Source organism: Chrysoperla carnea, chromosome 5 (assembly GCF_905475395.1).
Source record: "Chrysoperla carnea chromosome 5, inChrCarn1.1, whole genome shotgun sequence".
In the NCBI taxonomy this organism is placed as follows: domain Eukaryota; kingdom Metazoa; phylum Arthropoda; class Insecta; order Neuroptera; family Chrysopidae; genus Chrysoperla; species Chrysoperla carnea.
This window is the reverse complement of record NC_058341.1, coordinates 52,052,100-52,071,701: the sequence shown is the minus strand read 5'-3', so window position 1 is coordinate 52,071,701 and position 19,602 is coordinate 52,052,100. Positions and strand designations below refer to the sequence as shown.

The 19,602-nt window shown below is 30.5% G+C and overlaps 2 protein-coding genes across 2 annotated transcripts in view; both read right to left on the bottom strand.

The window, feature by feature from the left end:
- LOC123301836 (fatty acid synthase-like) overlaps nt 1-19,602 on the bottom strand; it is a 55,429-nt gene that overhangs the window by 13,050 nt on the left and 22,777 nt on the right. The gene's annotated exons all lie outside the window — the stretch shown is intronic.
- Nucleotides 4,625-14,293, bottom strand: LOC123301838 (fatty acid synthase-like). The gene is made up of 10 exons (XM_044884755.1): nt 14,097-14,293; nt 13,806-14,035; nt 10,712-11,463; nt 10,180-10,455; nt 8,347-9,409; nt 7,823-8,288; nt 7,595-7,750; nt 6,335-7,421; nt 5,889-6,158; nt 4,625-4,986 (listed from the first exon to the last, which is right to left on the bottom strand). Exons 1-10 carry the CDS (start codon nt 14,144-14,146, stop codon nt 4,630-4,632), a joined length of 4,707 nt encoding a protein of 1,568 aa, XP_044740690.1. The 5' UTR covers nt 14,147-14,293; the 3' UTR covers nt 4,625-4,629.

The following is a 19,602-nucleotide window of genomic DNA, read 5'->3' as shown; positions in this document are numbered from 1 at the left end:
GTATGATCTTCTGATACCATGTCAATTTTATTGTATAAATTATGCTTTAGTTCAAGTATATTTTCGCAATTAGGAAGGAAACCGGAAATACCACAAATTGCAACCTCTTCACCTGGCGCTGGGTTTGGGTACGAAAACCAATTTTGAGCATCAGTCATTGTTCTAAATTTTAGAAGGAAAAATAAGAAAAGTATAGATGCTAATTACAAATCAAATTCAAATTAAGCTAATTTTTATTTTTGCAACCTAAAATGACAATGCATGCACTGTTTTTAAATTTTTCACACACATAAATTAATTGAATTATTCTTATATACTTTGCCTATTGTAAAATTTTGTTAATTTTTCCAAATGAGTTTTGAATATTCAATTCTAAACAAAATTAAAATATTAAAATGTTGCAGTGACGATAAAATAAATTAATAATATTAATCAGCCAAAATTATAGCCTTTGTCTACAATCACGTGTCCACTCCTTCTAGATTCGGTAAAATCTTTCCTTGAATAAGAATTTTAATAATTATTGTAAATTTTCAATATCAGTTGAAAATGTTTGTAACTTCCGTTTTCAATCATAACTGATAAGAGATAGAAAAATTAAATATAAATTAAAAATTAAAAAAAAAAATATTTTTTCGCAAATCCATTTATTTCACATAAATCAAATGTAAAAAGATTACTAAACAAGTAAAGAAAAACAATTGACTGAGTTAATTGTTGAAGTACTCCATAGAAAGTATTGAGTGTTAGCGCTTGTATTATTTTTTTAATAAATTAGAAGGGCTTATAAATTCAACTTAATTATGGCGGCCTTTCGGTCACCGTTTCCTTTAGTGTACGAAATTTTGGAAAACTCTTGAGTATTTGAAGTGTTTTCTAGAGCTTTTCTTCGTTTTTCGAGAACCTTTTACAACACCACTTGTAGTTGAATCTAAAAATTTTTGTCCTAATTTGCGCCCTCGTGGGTAAATAGTGATGTTTAAGAAAAAATGTTTCAAACAAAAGTTGTTTATTTTTTTATAAGGGACATATTTTACATATAATCATCTCTAACGATTTACAAAATGGGCCGAACAGACCCAAGACGCAATTGGCCTATGTTATGTTGCTCATTTTCGAACTCAAACTCACCTTTTTTCCCCTGTGCACGTTAAAAAAAATTCAGCTTGATATTTCTATTCGTTTTTGTGTTTTCGTGTCGGTGGTCGGACGGGCAGAAGGGGGTGCAAATTTAAATGAACTAATTAAGTGATTTTATAAACACCTAAACCAAAATTTATTTCGTATCACCACTATTTCTAAGCGTTAAAAACTTGGGAATAAACTTAGTATACCTTGATTTAGTTCATATATACATGGTCTAAAAAGACACCTGTATATACAGTACAAACTCACTATTCCAGCACTATTAAAAGCAGTGCAAGTCGGATTATTGTAATGTTCGGATTGCTGGATTGTATAAAACAACTCATAACAACTATCATCACTGGCACGAAAAAAAATATTAAAAATCATATTTTTGATATTTTTTTATTATAAAATTCGTTTGCCGGAGGGTGTCGGATTATTGGGCGTATCGATCTATTGGAGTGTCGGATTAGTGAGATTGTACTGTATATTTATTATATTATTAATTTATTAGGTATATTTAAAATTATTATAAACTTTATAAAGATATTTATTTTCGTTTTCAAATGTTTTTCTTAAAATATCAATTGATCTATGATCTAATAGCGAAAAATATTAAAATAAGTAAATAAATAATTCTATTGTTGAAAAAATTATTATTATTTAATTTTTTTTTTTTGACAAAAATTGAAAGATTGCATTTAAGTTTTATAACAAAACTATTTTTATTTTTTATTTTGCATAATAATTTTCAAGTTACAGACAGTTTTAAAAGAATTTTTCAAAACAGAAGCGAAAACACCCGAAAAAAATATTCGTAAAATATCGTTGTGACATAATAATGTTAATTGAATAATATACACCGTATACAATAGGGGATAATCCTGATGTCGAATTGGCCATATTACCTAAGATAATATAAAGATCAGGTATTTTAATCATTCATGCGGTTGTACCGCCACTAGTGTATCCAGCATACTAATAGACTGTCAAATAAACTACTTCCATACTAACTCCCATAATAATAAATATATTTTTTAATAATTAATTAGCGACAAAGAAAATTAACATTAGATTGATAAACGTATATTCTAATATTCGAATATATATAATAATAACAATAATATATTCGAATTTCTGCGTAAAAAAAATTAAAGAGCTTCCTTCATTGTTTAGTTGATGAAAAACAATATATCATCGAAATACCTGATAATTGTGAATTAATAGAAATTAAAAAATACGGACTGTATTATCTTTGTAGTTGGGCAGTATTTGCTTCATCTTCTGATAACGAAGTATGTGAAAGAGCAATTAATTCTCCAGTACATTTATCAAATGCAAGCTCTGACTGCACAGATGTAATAAATCGTGGTCACTTAAAGCATTCCAGTGAGGCAGTATATCAACTTCTGAAAAAAGCCGAAGAAGTTTTCACTAGCTATGGAAAATCATTATTGCATCTGCAGAATGTTCATGAGCTTTTAACAAGAAGTATTCAGGAATGCTGTTAAACATTCACTTTCCTGAATGCCACAAAATACGCGGTAAAGTTTTGGAGAAATTCATTTACTTACGGCTTCACATTCTTGCTAAAGAACGCTGAAACCAGGGACCCGAAATCTTGTTTTTAGTTCTCGAATTGCATTTATGCGTACGTATTTCTACAAAGACTGTTCACAAATAAATTGTTTAGATTTTTGCAATAATATTATAATATTATAACAACCTGCTTTTTAAATGATATTACTAATTTACTTGTTCTTAGTATTAAGAATACTTTAGATATCCATAAAATATAATAAAAATATTTATTATTATTATGGGAGTTAGCATGAAAGTACTTTAGTTGATAGTTAATATGTCAAACGCTGGACACATTTCCCATCATGCATTGCAGGATTAGAATACTCGTAATAAAAATGTAAATCTTGATACCATGACAAAATTATGAAAGTGGAGTTGAAATTGATTAAAAAACGAAGAAGTTATAAGCAATCAAAGATTGCATTCAAAGGTTGCCCATCTCCTTTTAGCAAAACCAAGTTTTATTATAATCTCTATGGCGATACCCACGTATGACGTCACTAGTGGTTATCCTCCTCTTTGTTTAATTAGAAATTTTAAACGTTCATTTCTTGCATACTAGTGAAGATTTTTAAAAACCAACTTCGCTTTTCTATTCGTAAAGATAGACTTCTTCATCTGAAGTGATTAAAATATTTAGTCCGATCCTCTATTGCAGTAAGTTACTGCAGAAACATTAAAACGTTTAGACTAGTTAGGTAGGTACATCAATTAACACAAATATTAAGAAACGGAATTCGAAATAAACTGTATTCAGTAAATAAAAATATATTCTCTTAGATTAATTAAGTCAAGTTTCAGTTTGCTCTCATTTGTCGAAAACTTATTAATTATGCTATTTTTAACACCCTTTGATATCTCATCGACTGTTTGAAAAATTGTCGAGAACGAAGTCATAAGAATTATTATTCCCCATAAAACTGTTAACTATAACTATAAACTGAATCCAGGTAAGTAAAACCGGCAATGTAAATTGAAACCGATAATGCATGCTTCGCTAAGAACTTTTTATCAGCTGTTCGGTTATTGACAATGTTGTAGGCTATTTATAAAAACTTCAGCATTAGCCCTTTATGAAACTTGAGTGTTTAAAAATGTTTTGCATCTAACTCTCTCGATCAAAATACAAATTATTTCGTTGTGCTGCCAAAATTTGAAAAACAATATACTTAAATTCTTATATTAAGACTTACATAAAAATATTGGCAAAACACGCCACAAATTAAATAATAATTCGGATTTTTTTAATTTTTTTGCATACAAATTTGCACACCCTTAACATCTAACAGTACCTTATCTCGAATGCAACTCGATCGGAACTACATCAAATCACTCGCATTATTTCTTATTAAAAACAGTTTTTAACCTTTCGTATTCCCACATTTTGACCTGATGCGAACAATAAACAATTCAATATCAATTGTATTTCAAATAGGAATGCAATAAATAAATAAATAAATAATAATAAAAATACTAGGCACTAGCCAATTTATAAATTTTGTTTGTTTTTTGAATCATTTTAATAATATAGGAAAATTTCATACAAATTCTCGTGCGCAAATTGCTCACGTAATACTTAATTAAGTGTAGATGAAATTACTTACAATGTATTCTCTAAATAATCAAAAACTAAGTCATATTCACCAAACGGTGTTTCCACTTGCGCATACAAGATACTCACGCAACCAGAAACTAACAGAAATATTTTTGCTGCAAAATATTTTAAAAATATCATTAAAGAACAAAAAGGTTTTTTAGCTAAAAAATTGAAATCCAAAATTAAAGTATTTCAAATAGTTTTATTTGTTTATTTTAAGTCTTAACATTTTTGAAAACATTTGTACAAATTTTATTAAACTAAAATAAATATTGAAAATTTTCCATATTAAAAAATGATACTACTTCCAAATAAATATTTTACGAAAAGAATTCGTTCACTAAATTCGATAACAATTCATTTTCTAAAATAGTGTAATGGTCACCATCGAGGACTGTAACATTTATCTTTGATGACTCTTTGTGTACTAAAGATGATAAATCATAATCTTCGGATATATCACTTAAAACTTGCGTGGTGGGTCGTACTAGCGCAATTGGAACATTTAATTTAATTTCTTCGGATATGTTATAATTTATAATTGATTGAAATCGAGCCAACAAGCCGTTGCATATTGTCCGAAGATATTTCTCAGAATAGGATGAAACATCTTTTGGTATTTTTGATATAAAAAGATTAACTCGTGATTCCCAATTTGGTAAATTTTCAAGTTCATTCTAAAAAAAATTGTAAGTACAGTCTTATGTGCATGTGCAAATATTGATTAATTAAAGACAAAAATTAGAAAATTGAAAAGTTTAAGGTTACTCTTCCGGGACTTTAACAGATAAACTTAGCATTGCCATTTATGCAATAACGGACCGAAATGGTAAGATAAGGAGTGAACGCGCCCTGGCCGATAATTTACTAAGTGTTCGTACCGGAAAAACACAGCACGGATACACATTTGTATGTGTATCACAGGCAGGGTTATTACATATCATATTTTTATCGAAACTATAGTTTTTATTACGTGGCACCTCGTTCTTTTGAGATTGAAGTGACCCAAATAGGGTTGAAATGATTCGCTTACGCTTGTAAGTGGATCACTTCAACACCATTTCGATCTCTTTAAAGACAAAAGAGCTTAGCTTTGACCACCTTGATCATTAGTTGCGTTGAATTTCATTTGGTGTTGATGATGCTTAAACACTAATCGAGTCTAACAGATAGTTTGCATAGTGTTCGCGAGCGACCATGAGCATAAATAACTGATTGAAATGAGATAGTACTATGGAATCAGAAATTATCAATGTGCGTTCTTTTTTCTCCCAAAGAGTTTGACATTCTCTTAAGGATTGATAGTGACTACAATTTTACCTATTTTGAACTAAGAGGCGGCTGCAAAATTTCCAGAGTATCTATTGACGAAAAAATCATCAGGAATGAAAGGATTCACGTTTATAAAGAATAAGCGCAATGATTGCATGGATTCCGTATAACCCCAGGAGAAGTGGAATTCATTTTTATTGCAAAATGCATACACTTACTTTTTTCGTATGTTATAGTGATCAAACCTAGTTCAAATTGTAGCTCGGTTAAATAAATGTAACAAATGATCTAATATTAATGAACTTACCAAAATATTTGAAACATTTTCAATAACAAACAACGACAACATCATTATAAGCAATCTTGATTCTATAACATTTGAAGATAAATCATTGGTCATTGAAAATTGTTTGCAAATTACTGATTTGACAAATGTTGGAGATCCATCAATGAATAAACATCGACCTTTATGCCCTAATTTTTCTAACTGTATAGAAATTTCTGTCATTAATGTACAGCCATATGAATATCCAACAAGTCCATATTCTTCATTTTCAGATAATTTCGATTTAATATGCTAAGATCAAATAGAATAATATTAACGAAAAAGTTTTACTAAAGCATTATATAACACAAGTGGAATCGTTCAAAAAAAACTGCATATGTAGTTTGGTGTGATCAAAATATGTAAATGTTATAATATAGGTAAATACTTGAACTGACCAAGTGAACGAGACCACTTTATTTACTTACTGAAATCATTTTTTGTGTTATTTCTTCAATACTATTAGAGGTGTCAGAAAAACAAATTTGTAAGCCATAACATGGATGATTTAATTTCGAACACAGTGGTTCAAATATTGGACAATGTCCTTCAATGCCAGGAATAAAAAATAATGACAGTGCTTTTACATTATTATCTGTGGATATTATTTTTACTATTGGTTCAGTAGGTTGATTTTCATTGCCTAATGTACGAATAAACATTTTAAATATATTTTCTTGAGAATTCGAGTTTGCTATCGTTGAGGTATTTAATTCCGAGTTCTCATTTAGTTGCGTTTGTATTTCCGTTAATTTCGAGAAAGTTAAATTACGTATATCTTGTGGTGTTAAGAAAAGTTCAAACTCTCTTTCTAATGTTTGTTTAATTTCAACTGCCATCATTGAATCCATACCAATCTCCGCTAAACTAACATGTTTACTAATTGTCGTATAATCTCGTATGCCCATAATACTTATAATCGATTCCAAAATATTACCACCTGCACCATATCCATACTTTTTCTCAGCAACTACCATACTTGCAACAACTGGAGATTTTTGTTTCAAGAAAATATCCATGGCATCGAAACAACTGTTTAATTTTTGTTGAAGTGTCCCACCAATTTCTAATATGGTATCATTATCTTGCATATCAGCAACAAGACCCACCTCTCCAATAGCACCCCATTGTATCGCAAGTGCTGGGTATCCATTCGCGTGACGCTCTTCGCAAATGCGTTCCATTGCTGAATTGGCCATACCATAATTCGTTTGGCCCGCATTTCCACGCCCACAGGATACACTCGAGAATACAACAAAATGACGTAATTCTGGACATAATGTTCGACTAACCTCATCTAAGTATTGTGTACCCAATACTTTTCCCTTAAATGACGTTTGGAAATTTTCAATGGTTTGATTTTCGAATAATGCATCGCGTAATAAAACCGCTAAATTATAAATTCCATCAACTGGACCAAATTGATTAGCAAATTTTAATATTTGTATGCATCCCTGTTTTGTTGATATGTCTGCGGTAGAAATTTGTATGTTAACTCCAACAGAGCGCCATTTTCTAAAAATCAATCATGGTTTACGTAAATTGTAACAAAAAGTTACGCTATATTTTTTATACATTTAAAAAAAAAAAGTTTCCAAAAGAGACTTCGTATTCGTATTCTACAACAGTTTTGTATTCTGAGACCTATGTCATCGCTTAATTCTATCTAAAATCACTGAATAACTTACTGAACTCGAATAGATTGATATCCTTTTTTTAAACCCTGCCTTGATGATAGTATTAAATTTTTACAACCTCTCTGGATCAACCAATTTGCTAACTCCAATCCAAATCCACCAAGGCCACCAATAATCACAACAGTTTTATTTTGTTTAACATATAATCTATTAAAACAAATATGCATCTTAATAGATAAATTAGAAATTTCAGAAACAAATTCTCAAATTAAAATTTACTTTGGTATTGCAGGTACTACAACAGTTTTTTGAGTCTCATCTTCTCGAATTTTAATCAGTACTTTACCAATATGTTTACCAGCACTCAAGTATCTAAATGGCGCTTCTAAATTGTCTATTCCAAATACAGTTCTTGGCAACGGTTTAACGGCACCGTCTTGAATTCCTTTCCATACCATTGATTGAAGTTCTTGCTTTTGACTTGCGGCTGCATGCATTGTATTATCCAACATGATACCATGAAATGACGCCCCTCGCATAAATACTTCCATTCCAAGTTTATTATTCTTGGACAAATCAAATTTACCAATTTCCATAAATTTTCCATATTCAGCAAGACATCGCACCGAAGCTAGTAGCTTTTCCTCAGCCAATGAATTCAATACAAAATCAACACCACGACCATTTGTTTCAAACATGATCATTTGTTCAAAGGAAGTATCACGCGAATTGCCAATATGACTATCTAAACAGTTTTAATTAATTAAAAACCAACTACAAATTATGTACACACTCAAAATTACCCTTAATTTGTGGGAATAGTTTTTTAATATAATCCCTTTTCTCTTGAGTGCCAACTGTTGTAAATACTTCGCAACCATAATGTAACGCAACATGTATTGCTGCTAGCCCAACACCTCCAGTTCCAGAATGAATCAGCACAGATTGACCTTTAGACAAGCCAAATTTAATCAGAGAAGCATACACTGTCGAATACACAACAGGAACTGTTGCTGCCTCTTCTAACGTCCAATTATCTGGTACTGGCCAAGTAAAATCTTCGTCACATTCAACACGCGTTGCTTGTCCCGCGCGGGATATTAAACCCATGTACCGTTTACCATTTCGATCAATGCCTGAAAATTCTAAGCCTTGTACACAATCTATTGGTAAAACACAATCTGGGTCACTTTTAGCTTTAGCTATAAAATCAATGCCCAATTTTCCAGTAGCTGTCATTACATCACGAAAATTCATGGCCGAATAACATATTTCAATGATTTTTTTTGGTTTTGTTGATAACGGTAGTTCTATCCAGCTCATACTCGATAAATCACCTCGGACTATACAATTAATATAAGCTGTGTCAGTCATTGTTTTTGTTTCGAACAGTTTCAAATGACGATATGCACCCCAAACACCATTCTTGTACACATTTACAGCTAAACCGAGATCTAATTGTGTTTTATAGAATTGATTACTGATATCGAAGTCCGGCGCATTCTTATCGTTTATGAATACAGCTTGAATTGAATTATTTAAATACTCTTTTCGTAAGCAGTTTATTAAGCCAATTAAGCCACTAATTGGTTCATTTTGTGAATATAAAATTGTGGGTATTTTAGATTTAATTGTTTGTTGTAATTTTTCTATCCACGGGAATTCAATATCATTTGTAATTTGTATTACTTCTGGTTTTATAATATTTATTTTTTGTTTACGCAGCATCAATAGTTTTTCATTTTCTATAAATATTTCACATAGAATATTGTAGCCGATTATATTATTTGTTTTTGTTTTACAGTTTTCACGCGATATTACAAAGCTATTACCATCTTTTAAAACTTTATTAATTACTACTAATATCTGAAACAAAGAATTTTTTTTAAAAGACATTTTTTTATTTTTCTAGTATCGAATTTTTTAATGAAAATGTATTTAACAAATTTTAGATGGAAAATCTGTAACTTTCTAGTGTTTAAATTAAAATGTCTCTGTTTCACTAACCAACCAACTTACATTACATTATAGTTTTTATCCAAATTATTTGTAAAATTGATTAATTTTTTATGTACACCTGAAGAGTATTATTTACCTAACAAGTGAACATAAACAATTGTGAATTGACTGAATAAAATATTGAAGTACCCTGTATAGACAGTGTTTAATAATAGTGCTTGCATTTTTTTTTCTTTTTTAACAACTAAATTTAAAAAGGCGACTTTCCGACTGCCAATTTCTTTACTTTTCGAACATTTCGAAAATTTGTTTCATTTTTTTTTTAATTAACATGCTTTGAAACAAATTTTTATATAACAAATAATTTTCTCTTTTGAGATTTTATCTCTTTGGCTTCTTTCATACTATTGGATGGATTTGGTATGATTTTAGAATGAATAGTTTCACCATTTGCAACCATTTGAAGCTAAGCTCACAGGAAAACAATGATATTTACGAATAAATGTTCCTTCTGAAAAGTTGTTTGTGTTTTCATAAGTAAAATTATTTGCATTTAAACATTTATTCTAATTCTTACGGTAAACAAAAGGTGGTTTACATGTGAAAGTCACTTTTTATGTCCTGAAACAAACTTCAGCTTTCTTCTTCAAATTTAAATAGATATAAATTATACTTACATCTGGATTGTTCACTAAATCATTTATAACAACGTAATCAGCCTTGGTTTCAGATTGTAATGGCTTATCAGAAACTTGACAATTGTTTGGTAATTGATACGTGCGATTTGAAATAACAGTTAAATCAGGTTGGATTAATGGAAGATCGCTGAGAACTTCAAAAATTACAGGTGTGAGAATATCGTTAAGTTGATTATCAACCTCAACAACTTTTACTTTTACATTGGGTTGATTCTCTAAGCCCAATTGGAACAATATTCGCATAGCATCAACAACCTAAAAAAATTTTAAACCCAAATTAATTAGCCATTTGCCCTCAAATGTGAATTAGAATTAACAAAATTTTGAATTAACTTTCTAAAAAAATAATCTAAAAATCGTTTAGGATTCAAATACTTTTCTCAATTTTGATTCTTGTCAATTGAAAAATAAATTTTTCCAATAAAATCGCTAGGCACAGTCATTTATGTTAGGAAGAGGAATTGTGCCCTTAATTAATTTGGTTATATTCGTAGTTTTCTAAGATACTTACTGTATATTGTTGTGAAATGGAACTAGTTAATGGGACAAATTCTTGTTTTTCTAAAACAGCTTCACCCAATGGCTTTCTTCGATTTATTGATGTTGCCATTAAACCCACAATTTGTACACCACCCCCTTGTAGCACTTGATACTCTTTGTAATTTGTAACCGTTATTGAACGTTTACCATCCTCGTGGTCTTGAACGTATCGGAAATGCTCTTGTGGGTATATTGTTAACTTTTGAATACTTGTCGGCACATACAAAAATCTGGCATCCTCTTGTAATATTTGTAATTGTAGCATATTATCCATAAACGGAATCCAATGGCCCGCTTTCCACTCAATTTGTCCAACATAGCAACTGTTATCCGTAGATATAATTCCCTTAAAGTCACCTTGATAATTGTAGCCACGTAAGCGTAACTCTTTGTAAACGTCACGTGAATTTAATGGTAATTTATCATCATCATTGATAATTGGTTTTACTTTGGGTAAACGTAGTAATTTATTAGATTCATGCGGTATACGCTTAATTCGACCGGTGACTACAACTGAACCACTTTCTAAAATTTCGAAATTTCCAGTACCTTTTTGTATCATCACTGTAAGTGTTATTGTATTGTTTTTAGGAATATTTGTAGCACGTAGAAATTGTATGTCTTCGAATTCTACTGCAAAATTTTCTATCAATTCACCTTCGGTATCTGTTAAGGTTTTCCATACTAGGACTAAGTAACCAGTTGCTGGATATAGATTACGACCTGTTAAACGTAAAAAGTATTTCGTTTATCTTATAACTTATGCTTCAATATTGTTTAAACTAGTTCAATTATTCAATTTATTTTTGGCAAATTAATATTTTACAATTCTTAAGGTTTCAGACGAATAACATGTTTTAACATTTTTGTAAGGCAAAAGTCTTCATTAACTTTATTTGTTATTCACTTATTTTCTTACTAAATGAAAAAAAAAACGAACCCTAATTATTTTAATCCTGCCACTATTTTATTAATCTCTACTAACATGGTTAATGCCTGATGCGGTTAAACCATTTAATAAAAATTCAATTAAAGTTTATATGAAATTTTTTAGGATGTATGTACGTTAGGTCATAGATTCCTGTTTTCCCCCTCCATGGGCCAATAGCTGTATACGCCCATGGACAGGTTCTTTTAAAAAATCTTTTAATACCATGGATGCCGAATCAATTGTTTTACACAATCGTTAGTTGTTTATAAAACAGTTCCGTTATCTATAACAACTGAACATCGTCTAGCTGGGTTACCATTGCGTTACGTTTAACAGAACTGTGATCCAAGTTTAGACATAAATAATGAAGAATGTCTTTTCTGGTTATTTTGGGCATAGCAAAAATTGTAAGAGTAGATATTATATGAGTATTATGTACATTAGCCATTTGCTTCCTAGTGATGACCGTTAAACCGATTGATTCATAATACAGTGAATAAGTCGGAAAAAAGTGTCGAAAGTAGGAAAATGGGGAAACAGCACCGACTTTTTGTAATGTGTATCTAGGACCCCAAGGAATATTCAGCCAACTTAACCTAGTAATCAAGGGGCATAGGGTCCAGCGGGTAGCATATACAGGGTATTCTGTTATTGACTGCAGATCGTCAGCCTACAGAATAAGCTCATAAAGACGAAGGAAAAAGTCATTTATCAATTTTGGAAATGAGCCCTAGTTTGGGCGCTACAGATATGGGAAAAGTTGATAAATTTGTTCATTCACTGTCTATGATTCGATAACCAGCAGCCAATGATAATCAGTAGATATTAGTATATTTCATTCAAGAATAAACTAAAGAAGGGGTATGAACTGTTGAACTAAACTACTATGAACTGATGAACTAAAGAAGAGATATGTTGTTTGTTTACGTTAAATTAAAACAACGCCTTTTATGAGTTAATTTGTTTTTTTACTAAGAATTAAATGTTTTCTTGGAAAAATATAATAAAAATAAAAAAAGCAGGATTTGACCAAACCAATCAAATACTTTTTTAAAATGTTTTTTCAAAATGATATAATCCAATTGAAATCAGTTCATATCCCTTCTTTAGTTTAATATTCTTGAATGAAATATACTAATATCTACTGATTATCATTGGCTGCTGGTTATCGAATCATAGTCAGTGAATGAACAAATTTATCAATTTTTCCCATACCTGTAGCGCCCAAACTAGGGCTCAAATCCAAAATTGGTAAATGACTTTTTCCTTCGTCTTTATGAGCTTATTCTGTAGGCCGACGATCTGCAGTCAATAACAGAACACCCTGTATAGTCCAAATTTTTCATTCTTATTTTGGCTTAAAATTGTCATCTAGTAGGTATTTTTGGTCGTTTAATACGAATGCATCTGATGTCAGATTAACGGATTCTGTCAAGTATTCAGAAAATCGTGCCATTTTTTGCCAAGAATTTCAGTTTTTTGGCACAAAAACGGCAAACTAATTATTTATCATCCAAACATTGCTAAATGGATTCCATAGTTTGTAATCACTTAGAGCAAAGTTTGGTAGATAAATATTTAGTTTACCTTTTTTTGCCATCAGCCACCAAAAATACATCCTGTAGTACAGTTTGGATAATAAATACTTAATTTGCAGTTTTCTGCCAAAAAACTGAAATTCTGTGCCAAAAATGGCACGATTTTCGGAAGATGGGCAGAATCCGTATAATCGGACATCGGATTCTTAATCAGTGGTCAAAAATGGCTCGGTTTTCGAAATATGTGACAGAATCCATCTGACATCAGATTCGTAATTAGCGATCAAAAATAACTCCTAAACAACAGTTTGGATGATAAGTGCTTAGTTTTCCGTTTTTGTGACAAAAAGTGGAATTTCAGGTCAAAAATGGCACGATTTTTGGAATACGTGTTCAGCTACCCCTTATGAGTAGTTTAAGTTGACTGAATGTCCCATGGGTCCAATAAACACGTTGAAAAAAATATAATGTTTCCCTGTTTTCCAACTTTTCGTATGCACCTCGGCTTATTAGTTGTTCCTTCTATCAAAAAATATACTATTTTTGCTTGGCATGAGACATATTAGTTATAGTAATAATAAGATAATTATACAAACCATCAATTATATGTCCCTTAAGGTTTTCATATTCGGGATTGCTCACGTCAATAATTACGGATTTTTCAAACGCTTGTTTCTGATAACTATAACCTTCTTTCGGTATTGGCCATTCTTTTGTGTGGTCCCATCTAACAGTAGGCGCAATCATTGGTGTACCACGACTTACCGGGAATTGTACTTCGGGATATAATTTTGCGAGTTTAGGATTGAATCCTTTTGTATATAAGCTATAAATTAAAAGCCACACATAAGAAATACAATTATTTTACTAAGATTTTTCGCACATACTTCCCAATGGTAGTGAAAAAAGTTGATAAATTATTATCATTCCTTTGCATTAAAGATTCGATGCATTTAATGTCATTCTCAATATTATCTTTTAATAAATCAACTAATATATTATCTGGTGATATTTCAAGAATAATTGTATTTGATTCAATATTTTTTAAATTTTCTTTTAATTTTATTGGTGTATTCAATATAGTTGCTAAATAATCGGCTGTACATATTTCATCGTAATTATTATTATCCATGTTATGATTATTACAAATCCATTTTTTTGATTTGGGTTTTGGATTTGGAACCAATTTACTCAATTCTTTTTTCAATCTTGGATCTAAAATAATGTAATATTTTTAATCATTTACTATTGAAATTTTTTCATCAAGTAGAATAATTGGAAGGTAGAGGTAAAGAGAATCATGTTAAATAGGGTCAAAGTAAAAAAGTGTCAGCTGAAAATATTAAATAACAGTTCTAGAATTAAAAAGGTTGTTTAATGTGAAATTCTTTCTTCTTTAACACTTTTTTAAAATATATACTTTTACTACAGCAGCGCCATCCTTATTTAATACTTTTCGATGGATAATTTTTGATAAAAAATGATTCTCCTTGCGTCTACCCTCCATAGTAGAACAAATAAAAAGGGTTGTCTATGTTGATCCATAGAAAATGACAGAATTTGAAACTTAAACAACATGTGTTTATCATTATTTGAAAGGGATTTGTATGGCAATTTTTGTGATATATAACACCAGTGAAATGTAGTCTACAATTTCGATGACAGGCGTGTGCGAAAACTACAAATTTCCCATTACTCCACGGCATAGATTCAATCCCATTCGACTTTTTTTATCAAGGTTAATTACTTATTTAATACAATATTTCTGGAATGGTATGCAATATTTGAGGTACTTAATTCTTTTGTGGAAATACCTTTCATAGACATTTGAGCTGTAATTTTTTTTAACATATCATCTGATCCTGAAATAATACTGCTTTTTTCATTTATTTTCCCAACAATATTAATTTCTGAAGGACAATGTTTCGTTAACTGTAATATAAAAATTAAATTATCAAAACTTTCATCCAAATTATAAAACAAAATTAACTAAAAAACTGAAATCATAAGATACCTCATTTGAATTAAGATCGCATACAGCCATTGATCCTTTAATCAATTTCGAGTCAAATAAGGTTAAACCACGATAATATGCAGCTAAAATTGTCTGTTCAGCCGTTAAACAATTATCAGCATATGCGCATGCTAATTCTCCAGTTGAATAACCTATCAAATAATCCGCTTCAATTTCAATTGCTCTTAATATATCAACCAAACCGATTTGTATTGCTGTGATTCCAAGTATAGCATATAATGGATTATCATATATTTTTGGATTGGTATCCGTAATAATTTGTATGATATCTAAACGACATAATGAATCTAGATATTTGTGCAGTTGGCGTATTGTGGCTTCGAATATTGGTATTTTCATTAAAGTTACACCCATACCAGCCCATTGCGATCCAATTCCACTGAATACATAGCAAATTGGTGGAGGCTGTGCCTCATTTTGTATAAATTTTATTGCATGGCCAATATCGTGTGGGTCATTTTTTTGTAACAGAATATATCCACGATATTCATGAAGTCTGATATTTTTACGATAAATATTGTGATATAAACCAACATATTCTGCATCTAATGGTTGTGTTCGTAAATCGTTGAATATTGTATTCACTGCATTATGAGTTCTAAAAAATTTAAATAATAATTAATTCATTATTAAAGTTCACATATTCTATTCAATTTCAAAACTTTATAAACAGAAGAAATGTGAGTTTGAATAAATTAATTATTTATGCAATAATTAACGAGAAGGCTTAGGTCAGACCTTTGGGTATGTTTATGGGAAAATGCTTCTTTTCTTGACAGTATTTTTGTTAGGCTTAGGTTATATAGTCCATTGTGATACCATATATGTGTTTTATCACCTTTCTGCTGATTATTTTATTTATTAGTTCCTCAATTAATTTGGGAGGCTTAGTGCATTTCCCTCATGCATATACCATGCACTACACCAGCTCATCACAACTATTAATTAAATTAATTTTTTGTGACGGTTGGATCGAACCCGTTACCCTAGGCATACCGTGAACGGAATTGGTTACTCTTTAACGAGCTGAGCTACTAGGGTTGACAGTGACTTGGAGGTAAATAAATATTTTAAAATTTTTAAACTAAAACTTTTTTTGTGTCGAGATGTATGGGACATTGGAAAGCCTGTCATATGCTTTAAATGAATACTGTAATATTTCGTCTAAATATAAAATATAAGGGAAAAAAAATTTATTTACAGATGTGAGAGTTTTTCTCATCACTTTAGTAAAGTCAGTTAAGAAAAAACCGCAATTCGGTATACTTGATTATACTTCGGCTATCTCCGTAGCTGCTAACCACCACATTAGAAATTAAATTATATATAGATATTCATATACACTGTGTTTTTAAGGCGCTTGCGCAATAGCGTGAGATTTTCTATCATCACAAGAGTAATTATTGCAGTACGACTGGCTTTAAGGATTAACCCTAACCTGCAATTAAATTCTACTGGTTTTGAATTGAGGTGTTATTGCCTTCAATATTTTATTTGGGGTCGCAATTTAACTACTACTAGATTAAATTTTTTCTGATTCGTCACTAAAAATAAAAATCCCCCTGGAAAAAAAATTACCTGCCAGATACGCAAACAAGCCTTGGTAAATTATCTAGTGGACTACCATTATTCTTTTTCATTTTATTGAAACGTTTCAACAATACGTATGAATTTGCACCACCAAATCCAAATGCGCTAACACCTATAAAATCTCCATCCAAAGGCGTTATTTTATTAACAACTTCAAATTTATTTTTATCAAACCCTCGAATATCTTTTCGAGGGTTATTAAAATGTAAATTGGGCGGAATTAAACCACTTTCCATAGATAAAATACATTTTAAAATTGAACAAAAACCAGACGACGGTTCAGTATGGCCAAGATTAGTTTTAACAGAGCCGATTTTTAATGGTGCTTTACGATCTTTACAAAATACTGATTCAATTGAAATACATTCTTCCAAATCACCAACTCTTGTTCCTGTACCATGACATTCAAGATAAGCTATGTCTTTAGGTAAAATTTTAGTTTCATTGTGGAATTCATTCAATAATCTGGATTGTCCTTCCGCAGAAGGATAGGTAATACCCTGGGGCTTAAATCCATCGCAATTATTCTTTGAATGTACAATATACGAATAAATTCGTTTGGCATCTTTGGCACGCATTAAAACCATGCATCCAACTGTTTCAGATCGCACATAGCCACTTGCTTGTTCATCAAATGTTCGACAAGTGCCATCTTTAGATAATACTCCCAAGCGTGCAAATTGTAATGTTGTTATTTCTGATAAACATAAATTTCCTGTGCCGACTAATGCACAATTCACAATACCAGCGCGCAAATCTCTGTATGCATTTTCAAGGGCGTATAAATAACTCGAACACGCTGTATCTACATTATACGATGGTCCTTTTATATCCAACCATTGACTTATGCGATTTGCTAGCATTGCTTTGCTACTTCCAGCCACGCCATGACCGTCTACATTTGCTATTGAAAAAAACCAAACATTATCCGCTTCGGAAAATGATGACCCTGTATAGACGCCAGTTTTAGTGCCACGCAAATCATCTGGATGTAACCCAGCATCAATTATGGCCTCATATGTTTTTTCTAATAGCATACGAGCCATTGGATCTTGAGAGTAGATTTGCTCTTCGGGTATGTTAAAAAATTTGTTATCAAATTTGCTGAGACAGTGGGGTTTTAATCGACCGCATCGTTTTGGTACTTCAGGATGTGAGGACGTGTGATCATCTGATATCATGTCAACTCCATTATATAAATTATGCTTTAATTCATATATATTCTCACAATTTGGAACGAACCCAGAAATTCCACAAATTACAATTTCTTCACCTGGCATTGGATTCGGATACGAAATCCAATTTTGAACACCAGTCATTGTTTAAAATTTTTTTTAAATCCCCTTAAATTGGTTTTATGTAGCCAACATCTCTGAAAATACGATTTTCTTGTTAATTAGTAGACTATATAAATTAAACTTTATTATTTGAGCGACAATAATTTTTATATATACTACATTTGTAATTTGAAACTTTGCCTATCTCTGCTCGTTTTCGACATAAATTTAATTGAAAAAAGTATATTTATATATCGTAAGATAGTGAAATTTTCGAGTGCTACTATTTCTTGCTTCTCAGCTTCTGCCTCGAAAAGAGTAGAAAATTATTTCATTGAAGGGAAATTTTTTAGACTAAATCTCGTAGGCAATGGATAATATAATTATCTCATTATTTCAAACCTTTTGTCAAAATCTAACGTTTTTCGATGCTAGATTCTTTTTATTTTTATATATTATAGAATTCATTATAGTAAACATAGCATGGCTAACAAAATCGTAGCCAAATTGAAGAATCAGAAATAATGTTGATATTTTTCCCACGCCGAAAACCTCTCATAGTCAAAATTAATTTAACTTTTGCGCTCCGATGTAATAGATTTTATTAAAAGTTTATTATTTATTTCCCCGTAAGGAGTGAATGTTTAAAATTTTAGTAGAAAAATATTCCAAGAAGCAATTTTTCCTACACAAATTTTAAATTATACGATAGTTTACGAACTATTGATAAAAATTAAGCTCTCACAAACAACTTGCAAAAACCAATGAATTTGGCGTGATACCCGAACAGAAAATAGTTATTGTTCTGTTATAAATGATGATACTACGTTTACGGTCTTTCGAAATATTCCATTCGAAAATAAGTATCCTAATCAAATATGGAGCATATGTTTTTCTAAATTTGTTTTTCTATTCAAAAACAACTTTAATTTTAAAATAAGACTTACATAAAAATACCAAAAGTTCTTCAAAAAAAATCTTAAAATAGGCGAATTGTTTCAAGCAGGACCATTTAATTTTATAAATATTTAACTGTTGTAGACCTTAACTTTAACAATTATCTTTAACAATGAACTGTCACTTGTTTTAAATGCACCACTATATTGCATTAAAAAACTAATGTCATTATCGAAAACAGTTTTGATCTTTAGATTTTCCCCACATGTGGATCAAATTAATGTTGAATTATTTTAAAATATGGAAATTTTCATCAACACATTAATACGCATGCAAATCAATTCATGTAACATTTACTTCGATTAAGTGTTATAACTCGTTTAGGGTTCTGTAAAATCAAATTGTTAAAATAGGTGAAACTAAAAATTTTCCAAAATGGAATTTTTTTTAAATTGAAGGTGTGCAAAATGCAATTTAGGTGGAGGGGACAACTTAATCGACCACATAAAATTAAAATTATTGAAAGTTACTATTAAACTTGTTACATTAGAAATTGGGTAAATAATAAGAGACGAGATTGCATAAATAATATTA

Coding starts and splice junctions, on each gene's coding strand:
- LOC123301838 (XM_044884755.1), bottom strand. CDS start 14,146: ATGCAAAGGAATGATAATAATTTATCAACTTTTTTCACTACCATTGGG. Junction 9,410..10,179: donor ATTTAGTGAACAATCCAGAT/GTAAGTATAATT, acceptor TCTTTGTTTCAG/ATATTAGTAGTAATTAATAA. Junction 8,289..8,346: donor ACTATTCCCACAAATTAAGG/GTAATTTTGAGT, acceptor AAAACTGTTTAG/ATAGTCATATTGGCAATTCG.